Source organism: Lathyrus oleraceus, chromosome 7, assembly GCF_024323335.1.
Source record: "Lathyrus oleraceus cultivar Zhongwan6 chromosome 7, CAAS_Psat_ZW6_1.0, whole genome shotgun sequence".
Taxonomy (NCBI): Eukaryota; Viridiplantae; Streptophyta; class Magnoliopsida; order Fabales; family Fabaceae; genus Lathyrus; species Lathyrus oleraceus.
The window spans coordinates 335,025,607-335,053,370 of NC_066585.1; the positions used below are offsets into that span (position 1 = coordinate 335,025,607).

The 27,764-nt window shown below is 36.0% G+C and overlaps 1 protein-coding gene across 1 annotated transcript; it reads left to right on the top strand.

The window, feature by feature from the left end:
- On the top strand, positions 1-27,604 carry LOC127107583 (TATA-binding protein-associated factor BTAF1). The gene is made up of 29 exons (XM_051044875.1): positions 1-149; positions 4,179-4,372; positions 4,450-4,544; positions 5,314-5,528; positions 5,903-5,957; positions 7,031-7,112; positions 8,171-8,502; positions 9,005-9,113; positions 9,242-9,857; positions 10,041-10,173; positions 10,364-10,432; positions 11,676-11,887; positions 14,875-15,094; positions 15,184-15,357; positions 19,439-19,864; positions 19,951-20,385; positions 20,612-20,731; positions 20,815-21,294; positions 21,735-22,273; positions 22,681-23,173; positions 23,260-23,328; positions 24,842-24,946; positions 25,021-25,248; positions 25,337-25,600; positions 25,691-25,740; positions 25,946-26,055; positions 26,293-26,375; positions 26,670-26,882; positions 26,994-27,604. The coding sequence occupies exons 2-29, from the start codon at positions 4,324-4,326 to the stop codon at positions 27,153-27,155; spliced, it is 6,138 nt and encodes a 2,045-aa protein (XP_050900832.1). The 5' UTR covers positions 1-149; positions 4,179-4,323; the 3' UTR covers positions 27,156-27,604.
- Positions 27,605-27,764: the final 160 nt, after the last annotated feature.

Here is a 27,764-nt window from a genome sequence, read left to right on the forward strand (position 1 = left end):
TTTTTCTCTATCGTTTTCTCTGGACTAATCCCTAGCAATCGACGGAAACTCTCTATCGACTCACACACTCTGCCGCCTCATTCCCGCCGGCGATTTTTCCCTCTCCGGCGCCAAGCTTCACCACCGAACAGGCTCTACCGAAACCACAGGCTCGTTTCTCATTCTCCTAAATTTCTCTGAATGCTTCTCCCTTGTACCGCATGATCTACTCTTGACTGCCATCTGCATTCCGTTTTCGAATCTCAAAATCGTTTATCGCTATCGTTTTTCTCTCAATTGTTACATCGATGTTTTGGATTTCACATTATTTATTTGCAATTATAGTCATGCGGTGTGAAATAATAACGAATAAAAAATGAGTATTTATTTGGTTTTTCAATTTTTGATTTCCTTTTTGCAATCTGTATTGTCTTAGGTTTTTCCTAGCTATGCATGTGTTTGTAATTCTGTTTTACTAGTACTGGATTGCTGAATTTTTTTGCTATAGAATGTAATGTTCCTCTAGTTGTGGGATTAGTCGGTTTTCAGTGTTAAACAACCAATTAATGCAGCAAGCGAAATTGTGTTGGGATGAAGAGTTTTATTTCTTATGCTACTGATTGATGTGTATGTTTGGTTCTGAGGTGAAAAGAATTAATTTTGAATGAATTGATTATGTAAAATTAATTCTAGGGAAGGTAAAGTGATTTAGGTTTAGATAAAATTATGGAGAAGTGGGTTGAACAATAAATTTCAATGTAAAAATCATGTTAAACTCAAAAGTTGCAAATTCTAGCTTTAAGTAGAATCAATGCTGGAGACAAAATCAATTATATTTCAAAAGAACCAAACACCTCTAAATCATTCTAAAATCATTTCTAGACCTCTAGAATTACCTCTCGCTCTTCCAAAAGCTAAACCAAACATACATGAAGAAACAAAGAACATCCAGTGAAAAGGGTAGGATGTTATGCTAAAATTAAAAATTTAAAGAATATAGATAGCTAAAGGAGCAATCTAGATTATTTGTGCATCATTCATGAAATGACGAGGACTGCATGCGAGAGAAAACTAATTTGGGGTACGGAACTTTTCTTATATGGGGTACGAGACTTTTCTAAAATCTAACAAACAATATGTTAATATAGTTCTTATAATTGAATTTTATGCAAAATTGACCAAACTGTTTAAAGACACAGATTTTGGAAGGAAACTAATTTGAATTATTTGAATAGAAGACTTGAATTGTGTTAGATTAGAACATCTCTCATAAATTGTTACTAAATTGCTTTAGATTAGAATCTTAGTTACTTAAATTTATAATAATCTTTGCACAAAATATATCCCTTAATATAGTGATTGGTTGTGCAATTACTGACTAGAAGTTTTTCTAATTTACTACATTGCAAATGAGAAATGAATCAAGAAATGTATCCAGAGAAATACATAGGATATTTAGATATCATAACATAGGGTATAATTTACAAAGTAATAGGGGGGAATGTATCAACGTTATCAACGAAAGGATCAAGGAATTCATTTATAAGACAAGGGTAAAGGCGTAGTACCCAAAAAAATACCCTCGTGTTCCAATGTTTTTCTAAAGGTATTTTTGGTATGCACCCGCTGTGCATATCAATGAATACCCAATGCACATATGTGTATAGATACATATACTGGGTTTCTACGATTTTAATTTTGGAGTAACCTTGCATTTGTAGGCGCATAACATAAGTGATCTGATCTGAAAAATGTGCAGCATAACCAGAGTCTATGGACATACATACATAAGTATATGCATTATAAATTGTAAATCAGTAGTTAGGTTGTTCAACATACTAAATTTCAGCAATAATAAAGACTCAATTTTTGTGGAGATTAGTATTGAGTGGCTACTCTTTTCCTTGTTACCTTTATTGATCATAATAAAATTTCCCTCTATCTTGCTTGTGGATATAGGCTTATAGTTATCTGTAGGTTGAATCACCCAGGTTTCTTTGTCTGTTTTTCTTCACACAGACTCTTGATGTTAACTAAGATCCTCAAGTATATTTTACCATGAGTAGGGGATATGGATGAAAATTAAGGACTATTTTATTTATTTAGGATTAGGATTATATTATCTTTAATTTTCGATTAATTAGGATCAGTGTTATCAAATATCCGCAATGGCGGCGCTATGGCAGATATACGTGGCGCTAATGGTAACTATTAGTCGATATTGCAAGTTATTCTGCCATAATCCGCTATAACGGCACTGCAAAGCAGCCGGTATGGCGGGATTTTGGCTCTCCGCCGCCATCTGCCATCAACAACACTAATTAGGATCACTGATTAAGAAGAATATAAGTATTTTATATCTTTTAAATTTGAATTTAAAGTTTCTTAACTAGATATGATTTTGCAAATTGTAATGCTCCCCGGCCTGGGATCGAGTCACAAGTCTAGGCCTGTAGGAACTTATCTTTAGACCTATGGTGAAAGTAAGAAGCAGATGCCCTATGGTGAAAGTAAGAAGCAGACTCGTCATTGACAGCACAGTGCCCCTCCAAGTCTAAAACGATTTTTTCTAAATTGATTTCTGACTTCTTTACTCCAATAGCAATCTTCATAATGGAGGGAATCCTAATTAAACTCTACTACCGTTAAAGATTATTATATGCAGAATCTTAATCTATATAATGAAACTTCAAATTCAAATTTAAGAGATAAAATAATCCTAGTCCTAATCAGCATTTCTAATTAATTGAAATTTAAAAAGAATACATAATGCCGATTTGTATCGTAGGATCGCATGATTTTCTGATTGTGCTTCCCTCAGCGAATAAGAGTATATACAGAATTGGATTTTGGTGAAATACCGCGGAATCATCACAGTTAATCGCTGAACCGTATGATCTGCAATCTTTGTTGAGTTTTTGCAATTCTGATTTGGGGTGGTGCAAAAATTGTGGTCGCGTGGCGCGCAGGCTAGGTTTAGGGAATTAATATTTTTCTTCAGGCTGGTCAGAAGAAGACCCATTTACTGCTCATAGGTTAGAAGAAGTGTTTATGCACGCCGGTCATCTAAAATCTTGTTTTGGAAATAGGGTTTTCTAAGTGCCTATTAATTTATTATTAGAAACAAGGTTACCTCATGGTGCTGAGTTCAAATCCCTTCGGAGACGGTTGTACAATGGCCATTAGTGCCACTTGAATTAATAAAAGTTTATCATTTCCTCAATTTTTGAAAAAAATGGCGACCTTTAATTATTAGTTGATTAGTTAAGTTCAAACAGACTGTAGGATCCTGCGACCTCTGTTTCTGTTTAGCCCTACTTTCCTTTCCACCCTTTCTCTTTTTTCTGTCTTTGTGCAGTTCTCCCTCACCCGTTTCATCCTTATTCTCCCTTACGATCAATGTTCATCTGTTCTTCTTTGTTTTTGTTTTAACCAAGCGGCCTCAAATTCTCATGCTGCTACTGGCGAGGAGTCTGGTGCTGCTTACTCTCCTGTCCTTAGCTCTAGAAACAAGCACAAGCGTAACAGTGTCCTTTGAAGATGAGGGTTGTCATGATATGCCACATCTAGAAGAGATTGACAATTAGGTGTTCTTGTTTTTTAATACTAATTTTAGTTGTTGTTTGTGACTTATGAAGCTATGAGTTTATAAGACTTTATCTATTGACTTCTTTGTCTTATGCAATTTTATATGCACATACGAATTTCCATGCATATGTATGAATTTTGGTGCAATCTTACAACTAGTGTTACGATTTCATGATTTACAATTTTATTCCCCCTTTCCGATTTTGCGTAAAATCTCGATTTTAACTTCTACCTTGATCCTAATCTTAATAAATTAAAATAATTTTATCCATATCTGAAAGTACTGCCTTAGAACACCAAACGCGGAAGAGAAATGAGCAGCAGTTATCTACAATAAGATACTAATGAGAAGAAAGAGCTGTGCAGAGTTTTGAATCATGCTTCTTTCCATCTCGTCATTTGTTATTTCTATTAAGTATCACTTTCAAGTTGGCGTTGTTTTTTTATTTAGGGGAGTAGCAAATAAATGATTGGCTTTTCCAGGGTATATTGTATAAAGCATGTGTAATCCTAGGTGTCATAGCAGTGTGTCTGGCTTGATGTTACTGAAGTAGTTTATATGTCTCTGATAACATTTATCTTATTTAACAATGACTTTTATGTAGATGCAGATTATTTAGAGGCATAGAGGTCTATTGATGCACTGTATTGGTTGCCAAAAAGTATTTCTGAATGTGTTTGTTGGATAGCATATTTGATAGTTGGTACTTAATACTAAAGGCAAAGTGAGATACAAAGCGTTTGGAATGATTTGTTATGGCCCAACAGTCATCCAGGCTTCAGCGCTTGCTTACTCTCTTGGACAGTATCCTCCATATTTTTCTTGTTTACTCAACTTATTATATATTTATTTTTTGACTTTCTTTAACCGAATCTTTAAAGCTGGATCAACCCAAGCAACAAGGTTGACTGCCGCCCGACAGATAGGGGAGATTGCGAAGTTGCACCCTCAAGACTTGACCAGTCTTCTTAAGAAGGTATTGGGTTTTCCAATGTTTTGTCATTTTGCTTTTGTTGCAAACTTGCAATATCTTATCATACATATGTACTGTCTTCTTTTGTATGCCAATTATGCTAAATACCTTAGCCGAGAAGACAAAGTTGGTAGTGAAGTCGTACTCTTTCACCTCTCCCTCTTTCTAAATTGTTTCGACATGAAAACCAGTTTTCAGCCAGCAGCCTCTACTATTACAACCTTTAGGAATGGTTAGTTCCTTGACATGGTAATATAGTCACTTCATCTATCATCTATGTTGTTAATACCACTGCAATCGCGAAACAGAAATGACCTCTACAGCGACGCTTTTTGCTGGTCCGCTTGCGTTTGACAGTTGCAGTGTTTGCTGATAAATATTAGAATAGCAGCTATCCTGTAAACGCTACATTTCTATCCTAGTACCGGGGTCAGCCGCTCTGCGTCGCTATCCAAGACTAACAACATAGCCCTTTATTGAAGTAATGGAGATTGAAAAGCTTAACAATTACTTGCTACTCCTATTCTTGGTATAAATGTTTAAAATGAAATTCGACTATCCTCTTTTGTAATAAGGGTGTGCTAAAGTTTAGCCACATATAATATTTTAATCTCTTGACATAATTTGCTTTTGAAAATTTGACAATACTTTGAATGTTTTTGAAAACCAATATTAAATAATAATGGCTGTTTTCGTTTCCTTATTTTGTACATTGAAAGTGTGTGAGTCATTTGTCAAATTGATTTTAACAATCTGTTCTATTGATCTCCAGGTTTCTCAATATCTGCGCAGTAAAAAATGGGATACAAGAGTTGCAGCTGCTCATGCAATTGGGTCTATTGCTGAGAATGTTAAGCACATAAGCTTGAATGAACTTATTGCTTCTGTTGTAACAAAAATGTCTGAGAGCGGGATATCATGCAGTGTTGAGGATCTGTGTGCATGGCCTTATTTACAAGCGAAAATTACAGGAAGCTCATTTAGAAGGTTGTTCAATCAAATGATTATTTGAGATTTTTCCATAAAAAGTACATTTTGATCTTTCGAAATAGAAATGTACTTTTGAAATTTTCAGGGTTCAAGGGCAAAGAGAACCTTTGAAATTTCAGCTTCACCCTCAAACTTTATGCATACAAAATTGCATAAAGTGAATGAACACTGCCTCTATGTTATAGTTCTTATTTTTTTACCAAACGTTTATAATGAACAACGAGAAGCTGTTCTAAAGTAGAACACATTCAGGGTTCACCACGAACTATAAAGTCATTGTTTTCTATTGTTTGAGAATAGTTTCCTCCCTTCTTTATTACATTGAACATAACTTTTGAAATACCTACGTAATGAATTTTGCCCCTTGACAGCTTTGATATGAATAAGGTGCTTGAATTTGGAGCTTTATTAGCATCAGGAGGGCAGGTAAAAAATTCTTGTTACAATCTCAACCTTAAGTTTTACATTTTTCTCTTGAAGTCAAAATACTCATATATTAAACTAACTAAATATTCCTGATTTGTTGAGCTTGTAATCTTGCATATGCAAAAATTACATATTAATTGTTTCTCTCTTTTGGTAAAGAGTTTTAGCTGCTTTAAAGCAGGCAGAAGTATTGTCTGGGAGAGAACAACTAAATTCTTTTGACAAAACATGTATGCTGCATAGGAATATATTATATCAAATAACCATTGAAGTTGAATAAGATCTTTATTCTAATTTCTAGGTCTAAGGTAGAAAGATTGGATAAACATAGAGACACAGGAAAAAAATCAATTTATAGTTGAAAGAACATATCTAGAAGTGGGACACTAGACTAAGACTGGAACAATACTAATATCCACCTTTTAAAAACTTTTAATGTGCTAATTCGTGTTCTTCCTTCTAACTACTGATCTAGCTAGACTTGGTTGTGATGTAGATTGATTCTCAAAAGAAAATGATTCAGCACCAAAGAGCAGCACATGTTGCACAACACCAAAGAGTCTTGCATACTGCACCCACAATTTCCTTTCATTTTCATAGTGATTATTTTTAACATTATCATCTGTTCTAGGGCACTATGGATTAGGATACTTTTGGGGTTAATGGTTTAATTTCCAATTAAGTTCTAAATTCTATGAAGTATGTACAAGTGTTTTATGTGTAGAACAAACAAATGTTTTTCCCAGAACTTTCCTTGGTTCCTAGTAAATACAGAATTTTAATGTCTAGTAAATACTATCATGTTAGAACAGTAGTTTGTTCTATTTCTTAAAACTGAAACTTCAAACTTTGTATTAGAGCTGAATTTTGTCTATACTTTATAAGGCCAAATTGGTAGTATATTTGAGTTGGGTCAGTTGAACTTGTTCTGACATTGCAATTGCTGTTCATAAACTGGTTTTTTTGCTTCATACTCTGTATAATGAAAGAGCTATGAATTGCTTTTGAAGTTTTCTCATCTTTTGATTGCATGTGTTTATTGCACAGACTATTTATGCCATGTTCCGTTTCAGGAGTACGATATAGGAAGCGATAATATAAAGAACCCAAGGGAGCGTTTGGTTCGCCAAAAGCAAAATCTCCGGCGTCGTTTGGGTTAGTAAATTGTTTCATGTTATAATTATCTTAATGTCTGGGATTGCTAAACATTTATGACTTCCTTAGTATCTGCTCTAGTTGATATAACTGGACACTTGTTCAGCCCTTGACTATGTGCTATCGTGGCAAGAAAGCAAGACTGTGTTATATGAAAGTCAAATGGCCCTGTATTATGGGAAGTCGAAAGAGTAGCCGTTGAGGCATCCTAATTCTTGGGTGCTCTTTCTACTGTTTAAAAGAGTCGATTGATTTGTTTTCAGTTCATATAGATGCTTGATGCAGACCAAAGGGCCGAAATCACCAAGGTTTTTGTTATAAATGCCCAAGAGAGTGAAACCCAATTACAACCCCACGAGGTGTGATGCAAATGATCCTAACTAAGAATCCTAACAAACTGCCCCTAGGGGAGTGTGTGATTTGTAGGGTTGTGAAAGGGAATATGCTGAGAATGAATGTTAGGTTGGAATTCAGTTGGACATTTGGGAGAGACTTGGTCTCTTGAATTGCATAGGCTTTACTTCGCCTCCGGGTTTTCCTTTTGTCTATAGGACTTGCTATCATTTAGATAACATGCCTTCATTTCCCATTCGTATAGTGAATTTAGTCTCTATCTCGAAAGCTTGAATGGTAAACCTGAGAGTAGCAATGATATCTAGCCCAGCAGAACACAACTTTCTGTAATGGAGGACAAATGTGAATGGGTTGAATAGATGTTGTAGGATGAGATGCCTTTTCGCTTGCTAGAACAATATCAGAAGAGCCAACTCATACAAGGTTTGTTGACAACAAAAGAAGTAGAGGTATCCAAGACATGTCCCTTTTGCACTAAGATTGAGGGATGCGACTTGACGACTGATGTACGACACAAGGACAAAAAGGGATTTTCATGTGTTCATCATAGAGGAGGCATGCACCTTGATTGACTTATGAAAGAACATTCCAAAAGAAATCTATATTAGAGAACCACTCTTTTTTTTTTCTCTCTGCTAACACTTATCCTAACTCAACGAAGTTTATGTGTTACTGATTTCAGAAATCCTTTTCTGTCAATGTAGGTTTAGATGTCTGTGAACAATTTATGGATATCAATGATGTCATTAGAGATGAAGATCTTTTGGCACACAAATCAGACTCGTATCTCAATGGCATAGATCATAAAGTTTTTACATCTTGTTCTGTACATAACATTCAGAAAATGGTTGCAAATATGGTTCCTAGTGTCAAATCAAAGTGGCCGAGTGCTAGAGAACTGAATCTTTTAAAGCGCAAAGCAAAAAATACCTCAAAGGACCAAACAAAGAGCTGGTGTGAAGATGGAACAGAGGCTTCAGGCACTCAAAATTTGACTTCAAAAGGCACGTCTCCTGATTCGGTAAATTATAGTAAGGTATTATTCTGTTTTACTGGCTAATTTTATGGTTCTATGCCCATGTCTTTACCGTTACACACTTATTCGGTTGCACTATTATAGCAGTGTTATCAAATATCCGCCATGGCAGATATACATGGTTATTTTGAGGTCGCCACAATGATAAATATTGGCCGATATTGCGGGTTTTTCTGCCATAAGCCGCTATATTGGTGCCGCAAATCGGCCTGTATGGTGGGATTTTGGTTCTCTGCCATGGGCCGCACCATCCGCCATTGACAACACTGTGGTATAGTTGGTATTAGTCATTGTTGGTAGCATTTATCTGTTATTGTTAATTATTAATATTATTATCAATTTGATTGGCACATCCTTTTAAGCAATAAAATAAGTTTGATTCTGTTGTTTATATTTAGAAATGCTATTTCGACCTTAAAATTATTGCAATGCAAATTTATTCAATTTCCATCTGCAATCAAAAAGCCATAATTCAGATCCATTTCGTTGCCACTTTATATAGGCATTCGCACAAGTTAATCACGACGAATACGGATTTGAGCATGAAGAAGATGGACAATGGCCTTTCAGTACTTTTGTTGAGCAACTTATTATTGATATGTTTGATCCTGGTAAACGTTTTATCCCAATTGTCATATTTTGTAAAATTTGAAGAAGAATGTGGGATATATAGTTAGATGTGAGTTTCACATTCATTTTATAATGGTCTCTGAATAATTATTCTAAATGCTGTTGTTAGTTTGGGAGGTACGGCATGGTAGCGTGATGGCATTGAGAGAGATTTTAACACATCAAGGTGCTTCTGCTGGAGTGTTGAAACACGACCCACACTTGGGGGGGACCTCATTTGTGGAATTAGAAAACAAAAATAGATCAAATATGTTGAAGAGAGAAAGGGATATTGATTTGAATATGCAAGTTTCAGCGGATGATTGTGTCTTGAACTTGAAGAAACCAAAACTTGAAGATGTATCATTATCAACATCTATGGATAGCGTGATGGCTTGCAGTAACGAAGGTGATACTGAAAACATCATTAGTTCTGAAACACAGGGATGCAATATACCTCTGGACTATGTAAATGGGAAATTTGATGGTAGTTCTGTTGACATGAATATGGAAACTCACTATGATGATTTACATGACGCACGCAAAGAACCTGCTAATATAGCAGACCTTAAAGGTTATTCTGATGACCAAAAGATTCTCACTGGAAACCCTAATATGTTGAGAAATCTTCCTCAGAATTGTGAGCTGATGAACTCAGTCAAAGTGGCCAGAAGTTCCTGGCTTCGGAACTGTGACTTTCTTCATGACTGTGTCATACGCTTTTTGTGTGTGTTGTCACTTGACCGGTATGATATTTTGTTCTGTATATCTTCTAATAAATGAACTAGATCCTTCTGAACTTTGGTGCAACCTATTCACAAATATCTTGTCTGTTCTTACCATTGGCTATTATTGTCAATGGGATACCGCGAAACTGTCTCTTTGCAGCAACTATTATTTTTTGATAATGTCTGGTTATTTTATTTCAGCTTTGGAGATTATGTATCTGATCAGGTTGTTGCGCCAGTGCGTGAAACCTGTGCACAGGCATTAGGGGCTGCATTTAAGTATATGCATGCGGCACTAGTAAATGAAACCTTGAATATATTGTTGAAAATGCAGGTAAACATCATTTAGTGGTGCAATTTCCTTTTACATGTGAGCGTTGCTTTAATATGCATCAACTGTTCTGATTTTCCCTCGTCCTTTTCCTTCCCATGCCAGCAGTTTCTTTTATAGTGGGTTTTGCTATGAGTTCTTTAACTTATATTAGTTTTTAATCTTTATGCTTCTGCTGTTGCCTTTTGTTCAGTGTAGTCCAGAATGGGAGATTCGTCATGGCAGTCTTCTGGGTATCAAATATTTGGTTGCTGTGCGGCAGGTGCATATCTATTTGCTGCCACTTTGGTTTTAGGTTATACTATGTCTAATATATCAATGATAGTTGAGGCATTTAGTTATTAGTTACTTCCCATGCACATTCATTTTGGCCTCAGTTTTGTAAGATATGTGAATCATATGCATCCGTACGTTGGATACAGAAACAATGTAGTACAGGTCCTCCTATGAAGTGTTAGATTTTTACCTGTACAGTATTTATTTCTAGGAAATTCTGTTTTTTTTTCTTTCAAAATTTCCACATTTGTATGAGCAATTGTCAGGCTCTCTTTTTGAGTAGTTGTATTATTTCTTCTCAGAATGTGGGTTGGGCCTAAGTCATCCCTACAAAACTGGCTTGTAAGGTGAGGATTGCCCCCATTTATAAACACAACACATACCATATCTCTAAGCAATGTGGGACTAGATCTACGCCTTCAAACCCAACACAATGAAGGTGTTGAAGGTTGCCAAAAAGGCAAGTCAAATACCGCAGTTTGGCGACTAGGGGCGGACCGTAATATAACTACTCGAAAAAGAGAGCCCATGTTAAGAAATGTGGTTGGGCCTAACTCATCCCTACAAAGCCGGCTTATAGGGTGAGGATGCCCCCACTTATAAGCACATGTTCAAGTCATATATCGTCCTATCTGGGACTCTTAACACACCCACTTACGCCTTGGATTGGACATCTGGAGCATGAGAATAAATGGTGGGCCCAATAGCGGAAATCTGATAGCAGGTGGCTCACCGGATCTTAAATGAGGCTCTGATGCCATGTTTAAAATTGAATAATATATTTCAAGTATATGAAAATTACAAGTACTAATCTCTTTATATAAGACTATTCTAATCTAATGGGCCTAACTAATGGGCTAAAAGCCCAAATATAAATTACTAAAAATAACTTATTTACAACATTTCAGTTTCTTGTGCTTCTTGACATGTGATATAATTTTAGAATAGTGGGTCAGAAAATGAAGGAAAGTGACAGAAACTAAGAAAACAATTCGGTCATTCAGATCAAAAGCTTAACTTGTGTTATCAATTATTGTTCCGGCTCTCTTTTCTAATAGTTGTGTTATTTCTGTTTCCTGTGCTTCTTGACAGTATTGGGCATTGGAAAATTCAGTCTTAATTTAGCTAGTCTGTCATTTATAGTTACATATATGGAACCGAAGTATTTTCGTAATATGTTTCTTCTTTTCTTTTTTACTATTAGTCTAATGTGTCTTTTACTGACACAGGAGATGCTTTCCGATTTGCTTGGACGTGTACTTCCTGCATGTAAATCTGGGTTGGAGGACCCCGATGATGATGTCCGAGCAGTTGCTGCTGATGCTTTAATACCAGCTGCAGCTGCAATTGTTGCTTTGCAGGGTCAAACACTACATTCAATTGTGATGCTATTATGGGATATATTACTTGATTTGGATGATTTAAGTCCGTCCACTAGCAGGTATTTTACAGGCTAAAATTTTTGTAAATCAAATTACTTGTCTGCTTAGTTCTCCATGCTCCATGTTGATGAGCATTTGCTTTCATATCTTATTTTATTCATGGTACAATGTTAATTAATGGAAGCAAAATTAGTCGGTGATAGCATTTTGGTCATCGTTGAACTTAGTTTGCTGTCAAAATGTCCTAAACAAATTATAAGATGTTTTTTTATCATGTGATGCTTCATGATTAAACTAAATCAAGCAATATGAACTACAAAAAGGATTTAGTTTCCCCAAACATCATATGGTGAGTATAGTTATTGTCTCAGCCATCTTTGCACAGGGGTTATTGGATATTTGCAGTTGTCTAACCAATGCATTACCTTAAACTTGTGAGGAACTATGGCTGTGTTCCATTTTTATAGTGTTGTAAAATAGTGGATATAGCATAGCGGAATTTGAGCAAACCACTATTTCACACAATATGATCAATGTTGTCAAATAAGGGCTATATAACATAGTAGAATTTGAACAAACCTCTACTTTCCAAGGTAGTCAGACTAGAGATCTTACGCAAGATCGGGTAGGGGTAACAAGATCGTGAATCGGGGGATCGTAACACGGATCGTTAGATTCCACCAAATTTATGAATTCATATATATTGCAATAATATGCATATGAAGCTACATAATTTAGTAGGAAAAAGACTTCAAATAACACTAAAATTACTTTTAAAAAACTGAAATTTTGGATGATAATATTCATAGGAACTAACTCTGGACAACCCAAAACATTCAAAATAGTAGCAAATAACAATTAAAAACTTCTAAAAAAAACTTAATGATAATTCACTCTTCCCAGTCCGTCCATCGGTCATTATGATGCAACTAGTGTTCCTCTATTTCTTCCTATGTTCTTCCAAAGCTTCATTTGTCAACTTCACTTGGTTTAACAACTTAACTCTTAGGTCACGATAAGATGGTGGTTTGAATCCATTACCATGTCTTGAAATCATATCACATATAATAGTAAACTTCTCACTCATTGCTACATTGAATGGGGTATGCCATTGTTGTAAAACAACCTTGCAATTGCTTGACTTGCATCATCTCTTAAACCCTTTAGAACTGACTCCACCATTCTTTTTTCACCAACCTCTGACTTTTCCTCCTCCACCATTCTTTTTTCACCAACCTCTGACTTTTCCTCCTCCACCATTCTTTTTTCACCAACCTTTGACTTTTCCTCCTCCACCATTGCATCTGTTTTTTTTAATCAATTTTTCTTGCAATCTTGAACAATTTTGCAATATTTCTCTCTTGATTTCATTTGGGACAACCTTACATGCTTTGACGTTTTTATGACTTCCAACAGCAGAGCTTGAAGCCATTGGAGAAAGGTTGAAACTCAAAGAGTTGTTTTTAACGTGAGACAGAAGATAGAGAATGTAAGGTTAGAAGATAGAGGATGGAATACTGAATAAGAGATAATCGTGTATTTAACGTGAGAGAGAGATGAAGTGAATAGGAGGAGAATTGCTGTATTTTGGAAAGTTACACTAGTCATGGGTGTATTTTGCGAAGTTGCATAAATCATTAATTATTGGGTGGGTGGGTATTGATTACTCATTTTAATTAGGCAAAAACAGTTTAAATGTCAAGTAGAAAAGTAACGGTTCAAATTTCAATCAGAAATGGAACGTTTTTAGGGTTTTTCTGAACCGAGCCGCGAACCCGACCCCCGAATGCGAAATCCTGGGGGCTTTGAACAGAAACGACCGTTCTTCCCCAAAACGGCGATTTCACGTGTTACCGCGGCAATTCCAGCTGCGCCTACCAAAAATCGATTATGGTCATTCTTCGGCACGGTGGGGGGTTGCAAGATTGCAAAATCGTACAATCCTATGAGTGGGATCGCGATTTTGACTACCATGCTACTTTCCACTATCTAGAAATGACAACACTGGTTTTTGGTTGCGTTATCCCTTTCTACCTCTCAATTTGCTATTCAAAATTTCTATTGATATATTACTGAATAGTTATTATTTATTATTGAGTTGTACAAATGATGGTGGAAATTAGACCTAGGTGGTTGCTTTGGACATGTAGAGAGAAGACACTTGGATGCAGTAGTAAGAAGAGTAGATCAAACGGCTAGAGGTAGAGGAAGACTTAGAAAAACTATAAGAGAAATTACTAAGAATGATTTCGAGATTAATGAGTTGGATAAAAGCATGATTTTTGATTGAATGTTATGCCATAGATTGATCCATGCCGGTCCGACTCAGTGGGAAAAAGCCTGGTTATTGTTGTATTATTGAATAATCTCTGAAGAAAGGTTCCTAATCAGAGATAATTCATGCAAATTTACCCTTGAACAGGATGGAAATGTTACACAGAAAAGATTATACGGAAAAGAATATACATTACTGCAGTTCCTACCAAGTTCCAAGAGCATGGTTCTCTCCCACCTAATTAATCACTTACTAATTTTTTTATAGTAACCCACATCAGCCTGCAGTTTCCCTTTTATTCACACACAATACGTAACTAACGGAATAACAACTCATTACATACTACTTACACAATAAGTGCCATAAGTATAACTGCTATTATAGAATATAATATTTAATTAATAATAATAAATAGTCTAACCCAATATTTCTATAATCTTTCTTTTTTTAGTGAAACTTCATTATAGAGAAACTTATTTAATATTTTTCCTTTGAACTAATGACATACCTATGGTTGCTGGTTAAATGTGATGTACTCTTATGCTTTGTAATAGTAGTTCAACTTTACCATCTTTTTTTAATATATACTTCAAAGTAACTGATTCAGTACCTTATTTTAGTTCAGAGAATGTTCAGGGAATAGAGGGGGTTTTATAAGTTTAGACAGGTTTCTTGATTTTTTTGGTATGCTTTGTATCTTGTAGAGACCAAAAGCACCAAACTTTTGCATGTTGTATTAGACCAATTAACAAGTCATTTATCTGTTTGCAGTGTAATGAATCTGCTTGCAGAGATCTATTCTCATGAAGAGATGGTCCCAAAGATGTATAAAGTTTTTAAATTGGAAGACAAAGAAATTGAAAATGGAGCCAGTGCTTGTGGTGATGATGTGGAAGAAAATCCTTTTGTACTTTCAACTCTGGCACCACGTTTGTGGCCCTTTATGAGGCATAGTATCACATCTGTCCGTTATTCAGCAATACGAACTCTGGTAATTATAGCATTCCTTGTAACTTAGTCACAATATAGTTGTTTTTACAAAATGCAATGGAAGGCTTAGCCAATTTTTTTCATTTTCAGGAAAGGTTACTTGAAGCTGGGTATAAGAGAAGCATGTCTGAGCTCTCTAGTGCTTCATTTTGGCCTTCTTCTATATTTGGGGATACCCTTAGAATTGTCTTTCAGAATTTACTATTGGAAACAAATGAAGAGGTTTTGCATTGTTCTGAGAGAGTTTGGAGTCTCCTTGTTCAGGTATATTAGATTTCAGTGAAACTGTAAAACTGATTCTGTATTGAGAGTTGAAAATGATTGTTAAAACTCCGACTTTGTTACAAATCGGTATTTATAGACTAAAAATTAGTTCTAGCTAACCGAGTCAGTTATCTCAGTCAGTTATTCTCACAACATTGAAAGAATAATGATTAATTATAGAATACAACTAGAAGTACTCGAGAAGTGATATATACTAATAAATAGTTATCTAGTTGCCATGAATATAATAACGAGTTTCTCTATCTCAAATAAATGCTAATTGTTAATAGAAAACTATTGCTGCATTGGTTTGTGGGTGGTAAGACCAATTGGTATTTATGTTGGTTTTTGATACAATCGACTGGTTCAGAAAGAAAAGAAGCTATATTCTTTGTTGGGTTTCTTCTCAATGTGAGCAACAGAAAGAAAAAAACAATGTACACTTCTCAGGAAAGACTTGAGGGCTCCATGTACTCTCCCATTTTATACTTTTCCACCTCTCTATTCCCTCTTATATGTATGTTCTTTTTTCCTATCAAGGTATTGCGCCACATAGTATTCTGTTGCAATTAGTTCTACCAAATATTAGCCCATACCCCCTTCTTCTTCGTCTTCCTCCAAATGGTTTGTACCGGTTTTTAACTCTTTAGAAACTGTGTTCTTATACTTGGATGTTAGGTTTGAGGTTATTGCATATTGTTGGAAATTCCACTGGTGATCTGCCCCTAGCCGCCTTTAGTTGCAGCAAATTTGAACCGGCTTCATTACACTCTCCAACCCATTCAGCGTGTTGGGTGTAAGGGGTGGTTTAGTCCCATTGGTTAGAGATATGACATTTGTAGTACTTAAATGGATTTTGAGCAATCCTCACATTGCAAATCGATTTTGTGGTATGGGTTAGACCCAATGCCCAAATTCCAAGATAGATCAGTGCCTAACATTGATCCGTTATTTGGTTTCCTGTATTTTCCATGCACCAAGTCCGTTGGGCCAAACATGATAGGGTATTTTGAAAATTCTGCCTTAATTGTGGTCCATCCCCAGTCCCCTTAATTGCAACAATTTTGGACTGTTTTCATTTTAGACTCATCTCCATTTCGCTGGGTGTTAGGGGGTTGATTTAGCTCCTTATCGCCCAGAGATATGACCTTTGTAATGCTTTGAAAATTTAAGCTGTTTAGTGGTGGATGAGTTAGGTCCAAATCCCAGATTCTAAGACCAATATCAGGTATTATTAGAAATTTAAATCTAACATGCCTTCATTGGATATTACGCCATGGGCCTTCTACCTCTATGTAGTTTCCTACATGTGTTGAGCCTCGGTTATTGTTGCATGAGATGATTTGAATTGCTAGAGAGAAATTACTCTCAACCTTGTTATTTATAACCAAATGATTACAATCAATTCTATAACTAAATTCCTTCATTATAGAAATAAAACAAACAAATCTAATCATAGAGATATTTACTCAACACACTATAATTTAAACTACAATCTATCTTAACACTCCCCACTCAAGCTAAAGCTTACTAAGCTTTTAAACATGTTACAAACATTCTCATTAAAAGAGAAGATTGCACAACCAATATTAGAACCATAATGAACTTTAGCGATCTACATCCAAACAAAGCTGAATGTTATTGGGTCAGATATTGTCCTTTGCTTGAAACAACCAACTTAAGTGTGTGATCAGTGCCGGTGAATCAACATTGACGATAGTTGGACAGTGTTAGAGTTTTGAATATTGGCCATGTTTCTCTTGGAATCAATGGAGAAAACTGAATTGTGATTTTATGATTGTTAGTTATACTGGATTAGATCTATTTATTTGTTGATGACCTGCTGTAGCGGTAAGTCCTAGGGCTGTTTGACACTTGTCAGTCAGTTAGTTACAATCTGTTAGATTTGTTCTGACCGTAACTAACCGTTAGTTACAAGGCTATACTAGTGTACATTAAACCTACAGTAAGCTCATGTGAGCTTACTTAATAAATCCCACAATATTACATGAGTGACCCCTTTAATAGACAGCGGGACTTGCAAAAACAAAAAAACTAACTTCAGTGGGACATGTCATCTGTGATGGGGGCCAATGACTCAACCTTGGCTTTGGTTAGGCCTAGGGACTATTGGAGACTATTGACAGTGTGCTGAGACTAATGAAAGGAGACCCTTCCGTTAGAGAGTTGAGAAAAAGAAAAAAAATTCACACTTACAAGAGTGAGTTGGACATATGACCAACAAACAACTTAGAACTGACTGTAAGGTGTAACATATGACCCCGTACTCAACATAGATGTTACTAACGAACAAGCTCAAATAAAAAGATGCACAAAAGTCAAAACTGGACCAGAAAGAAATGTGCTAAGAAGACAGCGAAACACTAACGAATACAACAAATGAGCAGCATGCCAATACACACAATAGATAAAAAATATTGTGACAAGGACCTAAAGTTTTGAAGCAGCAGACATCAGGATGCAATCACTTATAAAAGACCAAAACAATGCAAAAAAGCTACCTGGAAGCATTCACAACCATAGAAATAAAAACCACGAAACAACAAAACCTCTGGAACACTTCTTAAACTTGGGACTCATGAACTGGAAGTGGTCCCAACTAAACCAGGAGGCGCAGACGAGTATAACAGAACCAGCGGCGACTTTGTCGGAGGTCTAAAGGGGGGTATGTGGCCTTCACACACTAGCAGGACTGACAGCAGCGGAAACGAATGTGACTGTGCGTGAGATACCAGTTGATGGAAGCATTTCAGGGACTGGCTGATCTGACTCCGGCGAATCTGATGGTGGGGTCTCTGATAGTAGAGCTGTGTACGTTGGAAATTTAATGGGACAGCTACATGTGAGACTAGTTAAAAGTTTAGGAATACGAAGGCCATTTTGTAAGGTTATAGATAGATTTATTTGGACATAACCTTGACCTGCTGTAGTTATAAGGGTACCTTCTAATGTGGATATTTTCTTGTTGCTAGGACAAGGTGAATAAGTGCAAAATTGTGTGGGTGAGGGTGTCATGTGGTTAGTGGCTCCAAAATCCAGTATTCAATATTGGTTTGAAGGTGTATCCAAAGCATTAAATCCAAATGACAGTTGAAACTTACCAAGAGGAGGTGAAATGAAACCAAGAATGTACCTGAGTATGCTAGAGAACAAGTACATATTGGTTCTCCAACTTACTGAAGAAGGATCTCACCCTCTCTTCTTCATCTGTTGAGTTGAACCAATCCTCCTTCTGACATAGTGATTGATGTCATGCAACCATGTCTTGCTCAAGAGAATAAAAAACTACCAGTAAGCTGTAGTAAAAAGTGCTCCTGAACACAATTGAAATATGGGAGTAGCATCTGTAACACAACAACAAAGGCTGATAGTCTGAAAAATCAGAAAAACGAGCAAGAAATGCGTAGGTTTGAAGTGACCTGCGAACCAAGGTGCTCAGTTCAGAGTGTAAACCCCCCATAACGAAAAAGGAACGGGCCGATCTATCTACTGCTGAAAGATGGTGAGGAAAAGCCATAGCCATGGTAATGCACGGCCTTCAGGCACCAGAGAAATGGCAGGAGAGAAGCTGCACTTACATGGACATCCTTACCTTTTCTTACAAACAATACCGGCACGATGACACACTCAAAAAGTTGTCGGAGAGAAGATGCAAGTGCGTGGACTGCTTAATCTTTTTTATGAATAACACCAATGCGAATGCGATGAACAATTACGCGCGGCGAGCAGTGCAAACAGATGAACAGTTCCAAATTGGAAAAGATCTCAAAAACGCCGTAATGAAGAAGAAAAACAAAAGAAACTGCAGGCAGTTAGGATATAAGCAGAAGCTAGGCCCTTCAAAATCGAGAGCTCTGATGCCATGTAGAAAAATAATATTTGATCTGTTTCAAATTTATGAATTATGTACAAGCACTAATCTGTTTATATAGTCTATTCTAAACCTAAAAGACTGACTAATGGACTAATGGACCAAATACAAATTACTATTAATAATTATAAAAGTACATTAGTTACAACAATTTCTCATCTAATAAGTTTTCTGACTAATTGATTGCAGTGTTCTGTGGAGGACCTGGAGACAGCTGGAATGTCTTACATGACTTCTTGGATAGAACTTGCATCTACACCTTTTGGTTCTGCTTTAGATGCCTCAAAGATGTTTTGGCCTGTTGCCTTTCCACGAAAAAGTCAATTTAGAGCAGCAGCTAAAATGAGAGCTGTGAGGATTGAAAATGAATATGGCGGAAATCTTGGCATTGAATCTACGATATCAACTATTCCACAGGATAGAAATGGAGATGTTCCTACGAATTCTGTTAAGATAATTGTTGGTGCTGAGGTCGACACATCTGTAACTCGTACCCGGGTAGTTACAGCAACTGCTTTGGGAATTTTTGCCTCTAAACTTCCAGACGGTTCTTTAAAAAATGTTATTGATCCATTGTGGAGTTCATTAACCTCTCTTTCTGGTGTCCAACGTCAGGTATTAATTTTTACTTGCATATGGCTATTCTGCAGCAAGATGTTTCTACCTTCTTTTTCCATCTTTAATATTTTTAATGTATTTAGGTGGCATCTATGATACTTATTTCTTGGTTCAAGGCGGTTAGGACCAGGAGTTTATCTGAAAGCCTCAAGGGTATTCCTGCTTCCCTCAAAGATTGGTTGCTGGACTTATTAGCATGTTCTGACCCTGCGTTCCCAACAAAAGGTTCACTTATTCCTTATGCCGAGCTTTCAAGAACTTATTCAAAGATGCGAAGTGAGGCTGGTCAATTGTTAAATGCAGTCAAGTCTTCTGGTATGTTTAGCGAGTTATTGACAACAACCAATATTGAGTTGGATAACTTAAGTGTAGATGATGCCATTGGTTTTGCATCAAAAATTCCAGCATTGTGTAATGATAGTCCTGCAAATGAATCTTTGAGAAAGAACACTATGGATGATATTGAATCCTCAAAACAGAGGCTTTTGACAACTTCTGGCTATTTAAAATGTGTACAGGTATGACTCAAACAACTATCGTGATTATTATTATTGTTATTATTATTGTTATTATAATAGTTATTATTTATTATTGTTATTATTATTATTATTATTATTATTATTATTATTTAGAATTTCTTGAACTGATTTGGTATTACTTAGTTTTTTCATCATTTATCTGTTTTAAGTTATCCCCAGTTTATTTCCTGACATGTTTGTTATTGTTTTATGGGGTGATTGGCAGAGTAATTTGCATGTTACGGTTACATCTGCAGTTGCAGCTGCAGTCGTGTGGATGTCCGAGTTTCCTACTCGGCTCACCCCCATCATTTTGCCTTTGATGGCTTCGATCAGACGAGAGCAGGTGCTACCTATATTCTGACTGTATGTATTATGCATAATATATGCACGTTTAATTTACTGATAAAATACCTATCATTCTTTCAGGAGGAAATACTGCAAATTAAGTCAGCTGAGGCTCTTGCTGAGCTAATATATCACTGTGTTTCACGTAAACCTTGCCCCAACGATAAATTAATTAAGAATATATGTAGTTTGACTTGCATGGATCCCTCTGAGACCCCTCAAGCTAAATCCATTTGTTCCATCGAGAGTATTGATGACCAAGGTCTTCTGTCTTTCAGAACTCCTGTAAATAAACAGAAGTCAAAGGTGCATGTGCTGACTGGTGAGGATCGATCAAAGGTGGAGGGATTTATAAGTAGACGGGGATCTGAGCTATCATTGAGGCTTCTGTGTGAGAAGTTCGGTGTTTTGCTCTTTGATAAGCTTCCTAAGCTGTGGGATTGTCTTACTGAGGTTCTTAAGCCAAGCTCCTCCGAATCTTTAATTGCCGCTAATGAAAAGCAAGCTACGGTAGCAATTGAGTCTGTTAGTGATCCTCAGACCTTGATTAACAATATCCAGGTTGGTGCCATCAATTTCTTCCTGTGAACTTGGCTCTTTAGGTATAAGACTTTTGCATTGTTAGCTGTGAATTGGTATAGAGTTTATACGCTACATCATGAGATGAGATGAGTTTGTCAAAGAGATACTTCTTTCTGAGAGTTTGTTTGCTTTATTTTATTGTTTTGACACACAAAAGAGCACTGGAAAATAATACCCAACTTCTTTGAATTTTCCAGATTTTGTTACGATGAAGTCTTTTCCTTTTATACTACAATGCATGTCAATAGTTTAAAGTTTGGTATCTGCATTCTTTAGTTAAATATCATAGATTGATGACATGTTTTTATATTTCCTTTTATAATAATTCAATATATTCTTCAAATTTATCTATATTCATTTGAACCAGTTTTACTTATTGCAAAATGTATTGTTTAATATGCATCATGGTTTTCTTGTAGGTCGTGCGATCTATTGCTCCCTTTTTAAGTGAGGAGTTGAAGCCAAAACTTTTGACACTTCTTCCATCTGTTTTTAAATGTGTTAAGCATTCTCATGTGGCAGTTAGACTAGCTGCTTCACGCTGCATCACTTCCATGGCCCAGTCAATGATTGTGAAAGTCATGGGAGCTGTGGTTGAAAATGCTATCCCTATGCTGGAAGATGCATCGTCAGTTCACGCTCGACAAGGAGCAGGCATGTTGATTAGCTTTCTTGTTCAGGGGCTTGGTGTAGAGTTGGTCCCTTATGCTCCTCTGTTGGTGGTTCCCCTTCTCCGATGCATGAGTGATTGTGATCAGTCTGTCAGACAGAGTGTGACCCATAGCTTTGCTGCTCTTGTACCTTTACTTCCTTTAGCACGCGGTGTTCCTCAACCAATTGGAATAGGGGAAGGTATATCTAAAAATGCAGAAGATTTGCGTTTTTTGGAGCAGCTACTTGACAACTCTCATATTGAAGATTACAAGTTGTGCACTGAACTGAAAGTAACATTGAGAAGGTAAATTTGACAGTAGTTTTTTTTTCTGTGCGGGGTGGGGGGTGGTTTGTCTTTTCTATTTTTTATTTACCCGCCTGTCTAGAATGTAGCGTGCTGGTTTAATGACTAAAACATGATTCAACAATGCAATGCGGTTTTAAATCTCTCATAGTTCCTGCTGGTGTTTCCATAAAATTTCTCTTTGAAGTGTTCACAATGAAGATGCATATGATGCTAAATTCTTGAATATTCTGGCTTGATCTTCTACGTTCAACCTTATTTTGATCTCATCACAGACAAACCACTCCCTCTTTTCTTTTTCTTCTATTTACTCGACATGTGACTTGTGTTGTCAGTAATGTATATTAATATTATTGGATTTATTATCAATTTTTCAACCTTTTTTAATTTCATTTTGCTTCTTCTAGATATCAACAGGAAGGCATAAATTGGTTAGCTTTTCTGAAACGTTTTAAACTTCATGGAATTTTATGTGATGACATGGGGCTTGGTAAGACACTTCAAGCATCGGCAATTGTGGCCTCTGATATAGTTGAGCATCAAACTCAAATCACCAATGAGGATCTTCTGCCATCTTTAATTATTTGCCCGTCAACACTAGTTGGACACTGGGCCTTTGAGATAGAAAAGTATATTGATGTTTCAGTCATATCTAGTCTTCAGTATGCTGGTTCTGCTCAGGATCGAATCCTTCTTCGAGAGAGTTTTTGCAAGCATAATGTTATTATAACATCATATGATGTTGTCCGGAAAGATATTGATTATTTGGGACAGCAGCTGTGGAATTATTGCATTTTAGATGAAGGACATATAATAAAAAATGCCAAGTCTAAAGTAACTCTTGCTGTAAAGCAGTTGAAAGCCCAACACCGCTTGATATTGAGTGGGACACCAATACAGGTTGGTGATTACTGATGAGTATATATTCTCATTAAAAGCAAAGCTTATCACCACTAATCTGATTAGTATTTTACCTTCTCTTGCAGAATAACATAATGGACTTGTGGTCCCTTTTTGATTTTTTGATGCCTGGATTTCTTGGAACAGATAGACAGGTATCTTTTTGCTTCCTATCATTATAATTGATGTTGTTACAATAAGTTAACTGCAACCCATGTTGGTACTTGCTATGATTTGGAAAAATGATACATTGGATTGTTAGGTCTTAAAATTCTGGGACAGAACTCTGATTAATTTGTTCAAGAAATTGAATTGGTTAACCAAATGAAGTTTGGACAGAATCCTGATCTGCACTTAACTTTAAAAAGTTTTTCTACTTAAGGTTCTCTTTCACAATATCGGTTTTGAATATTGGGGAGGCAGGGGTTCCATGCAGACATCATTTTGTTCCTTATGTATTATCCCGAGTTAATTGTAACATGATATACTGGACGGGTCATAGTCATGTATCCTCAAAGGTATAGTTTCACTTGTGCTGTCCAATTTTCTTTAATGGGGCTAGAATTGAATGGTTACAGCTGTTAGTGTAGTAATTCTACATATCTCAGCTCTAGCAAAGTTGGAAATTTGGCTGACTTAAAATGTCAATTCACACATGTAACTAGTTCTAGTTAGGAAGTTTTTTTTCAATTAAAGTTCATTTCTTTAATTGCTGAGATAAATAAATTTGAATATTACTGCTGCTACACTGAATGGCTGTAAACTGTAAAGAATTTGATAAAATTTGGCTAGAATTGGCCATGATTTTTGGGGTGGTGGTTGGGTTAGTCAAAATGGAGGGACTACCCATCTATCCAATATTCATTAACAACTCATTCGTGCAAAATAATTATGGGTGTCTAGTATTTTCATGATTTGAATTGGTTCACCTACCAAAACCAAATTTATGCCACTGCTTGCTGAAGTATGAAGCCATAAAACATGATTGGATTATGGGCTGTATCTGTATTTCCTATGAAACTTTTTGTGGTATGCAATGATTAGATTTATTGCAACAGTGTTTTTATTGCTTTTGCATTTTTAGAGATATAAATCGAATCCTTTAACGCCCTTCATTATTTCAATTTTTAGGTTGATTTAGTTCTTGACATGGTATAAGCCTTTTGTTATAATGTATTGGAGTTTGATGGTTGTCTCCCCCTATGTCCTTTAAATTAAATTTAAATAATGTATTGGAGTTTGATGGTTGTCTCCCCCTATGTCCTTAAAATTAAATTTAAATAAGCAGATGATAAAAGTGGGCTGGTTTGTTGTCCACACTCTAAGCTCAAAGTGCTCTCTACATAATGGTGGTAGAGATATAAATCCTTTCTTATTTCGTTAATATACAGCTTAATCTTATGCTGTTTTTTACTCGAGCGGTCTAATATTGGTTTATCCCACAGAAACACTCCTCCCCACCAGCAAAACAGAGTTCTGCATACATTCAAATATGTAAAATTTTCCTCATTGTCATGTGCTTTTATGGCTAGCATTCATTTCGTGGTCTTAGCCATCTATGTAGTACTTTGCTAACGAGAATGCATACATGCCAAGGGTCAATACATTTTGACATTTTTGATAGCTTTTGTCCCAATTAACATTAATTCATTGTGGGCTTTTTTACAGTTCCAAAGCACATATGGAAAACCACTTATAGCTGCAAGAGATCCAAAGTGCTCTGCTAAGGATGCCGAAGCCGGGGCACTTGCTATGGAAGCATTGCATAAGCAGGTGACTTTCTGTTCTCTCGTTATTGCACTGTAAAATTGTGTTTTCTTCTAATTGGATGTACTTTTGTTCTCTAGGTCATGCCTTTCCTCCTTCGAAGGACAAAGGATGAAGTCTTGTCTGATCTGCCAGAGAAAATAATTCAAGACAGATACTGCGATTTGAGCACTGTACAGCTTAAACTTTACGAACAGTTTTCTGGTTCTCGTGCAAAACAAGAAATGTCATCGATTGTAACAACAAATGATTCAGCTGCAGCTGAAGGAAGTAGCAGTTCTACTAAAGCGTCTTCACATGTGTTCCAGGCAAATGATTTATATTTTTAACAATTAACTATCGTTCCATCATTCTCTTTCTTGACTATTTAAGCCTAAAATTTGTTCTATTTCTCAGGCGCTCCAGTACTTGCTAAAACTCTGTAGTCATCCATTGCTTGTAATTGGTGGGAAGATTCCAGATTCACTCTCTACTATCCTTTTGGAACTGTTTCCTGCTGGCTCTGATGTCATTTCAGAACTTCACAAACTCCACCACTCTCCAAAATTAGTTGCTCTTCATGAGATACTTGAAGAGTGTGGAATTGGAATTGATGCTTCAGGTTCTGAGGCTGCCGCTGGCATTGGGCAGCATAGGGTTTTGATATTTGCTCAACATAAGGTAATATTACCCTTTTCGTTGGGGCTAATTTCCTTCAAAGACTAATAAATAGTTTACTGATTTTGTCATTTAAAAATTGCTGGTGTGCAGGCGTTCTTGGATATAATTGAAAAAGATTTGTTTCAGACACACATGAAAAAGTAAGATTCTAGATCTGTTATTATTACTAATTAGCTATTTAGATTTGCATTCTTGTTTCACAGCATTTTAAGCTTTTTATTGAGAGCTTCTTTTGCTACTGAACAGATGCCACATGCTTTTGCATGAAATTATGATTCTTGAAATTGATTGACTTTGGTTGTAATTGATAATGACAACCTTCATTATTTTCCTTTTTTGCGGCAGTGTCACATATTTGCGACTAGATGGATCAGTTGAGACTGATAAGCGGTTTGAAATTGTAAAAGCTTTCAATTCGGATCCTACCATTGATGTCTTATTGCTTACAACTCATGGTAACAAATTCTCTCTTCCTTCGATCTACTCATCTATTTAATGGAAAATCCTAACATGTATAAAAATGTTGTCTTGGAATTCATTCATTAAATTCCTTGAAAACTTAAAAATTGTTTTTTTTCAACAGTTTCTATTTTAGATCCCTTACCATGTTAGCAAAAACACTTATTTATATATATTGTTTTTTATGACAAATTTATTTGTCTTGTTATTTTAGCTATTTTCTCTATTTGCAGTGGGCGGGCTTGGTTTGAACCTTACATCTGCAGATACCCTTGTATTTGTGGAGCATGACTGGAATCCTATGCGCGATCTTCAGGTAACTCGTGATCCATTCAATGCTTTTTGTTGGTTTTCTTGTAAAGTTCAAGACCACTCTAGTTTTGAGAGCTGAGCAAAAGAATCAATACAAGTCATTAAATTAAGTTGTTCAATAGATCTTTAGTTAGTTTTTTCTAATTAAACATTATTTGTAACTGGTGGTTGGTTTTTCTAGCTTGCTGTCTTGTTGCATGACGTCTTACTATATAATGCCCAATACTCTCACCTTGCATCAAAAATAATAAGTGTTTTTTTGTGCAATGACACTGTTTGTTATATAAATAACCTGCAGGCTATGGATAGAGCGCACAGGTTAGGTCAGAAGAAAGTAGTAAATGTTCACCGTCTGATAATGCGTGGTACTTTGGAAGAGAAAGTTATGAGTCTACAAAAGTTTAAAGTGTCAGTGGCTAATGCTGTCATTAATGCGGAAAATGCTAGTTTGAAAACAATGAATACAGATCAGCTGCTTGATTTATTTGCATCAGCAGAAATCCCGAAGAAGGTACTAATAAATGTTTATTAACAAGCCTTAGTTTTGTTATTTTGGTGAATGTTGTTAATCATTGTTGTTTATTTTACTTTTCTAATGTTTCTGGAATGATAATTTGTATAGGGGTCTTCTGTTGTGAAGAGTTCAGAAGACAACGCGGATGGAGAAATAGGCAGTGGAAAGGGATTGAAAGCAATACTTGGGGGATTAGAGGATCTATGGGACCAATCACAATATACAGAGGAGTACAATTTGAGTCAATTTTTGGCAAAGCTTAATGGTTAATGTTCGAGATCCATTTCAGAGTCAGAGTGTACATAAACATATTCAAGACAACAATTTTGACTTTGTAACATCTCAATTTTTTTTCTCACATGCCCTTTTCCTCATATTTTGTCATCAATTTTTGAGTACCCCAAGGGTGGCATCTACTTCTGTCATGTATACAGGCAAGTAAATCAGTGTCTGTATTTTACAGGGTTGAGGAGAGTGAGGTTTGACTCAATGGTGGAAGCCCTAGGGGGTCATATAGAGAATTGAACTAGTGAAGGCTTGGGGAGGGGATGGAGCAACATGTCTTTTTTCTCTTTTTTGGATTTTGATTTTGTGTATATATACACATTCATTTCTAATTATAGTTATAGCTTTTGCTAACAAAAATCTAATGCTAATATTTCTTCAATAGCAAAAGACGACAACAAATTTAAAAATGATATTGTCACTGTTTTTTCTTCTCTCATGAAGCTTCATGCGTTAATAATTTGATTAACCAACAAAATGAGGGACAGATCTTATTTACATCCCTCAAATTTTTCTACATAATTTATTGTTGACTTAACTATTTTTATGATTGTCTTAATAAAGTCTACAACTCGTCATATAGAACTCGTAATG

Bases quoted from the DNA above. Each gene is read 5' to 3' on its own strand.
- LOC127107583 (XM_051044875.1), top strand. From the start codon at position 4,324: ATGGCCCAACAGTCATCCAGGCTTCAGCGCTTGCTTACTCTCTTGGAC. The intron at 9,858-10,040 runs GTATGATATTTT...ATTTTATTTCAG, and splicing joins TGTGTGTTGTCACTTGACCG to CTTTGGAGATTATGTATCTG. The intron at 25,741-25,945 runs GTAAGATTCTAG...TTTTTGCGGCAG, and splicing joins TTTCAGACACACATGAAAAA to TGTCACATATTTGCGACTAG.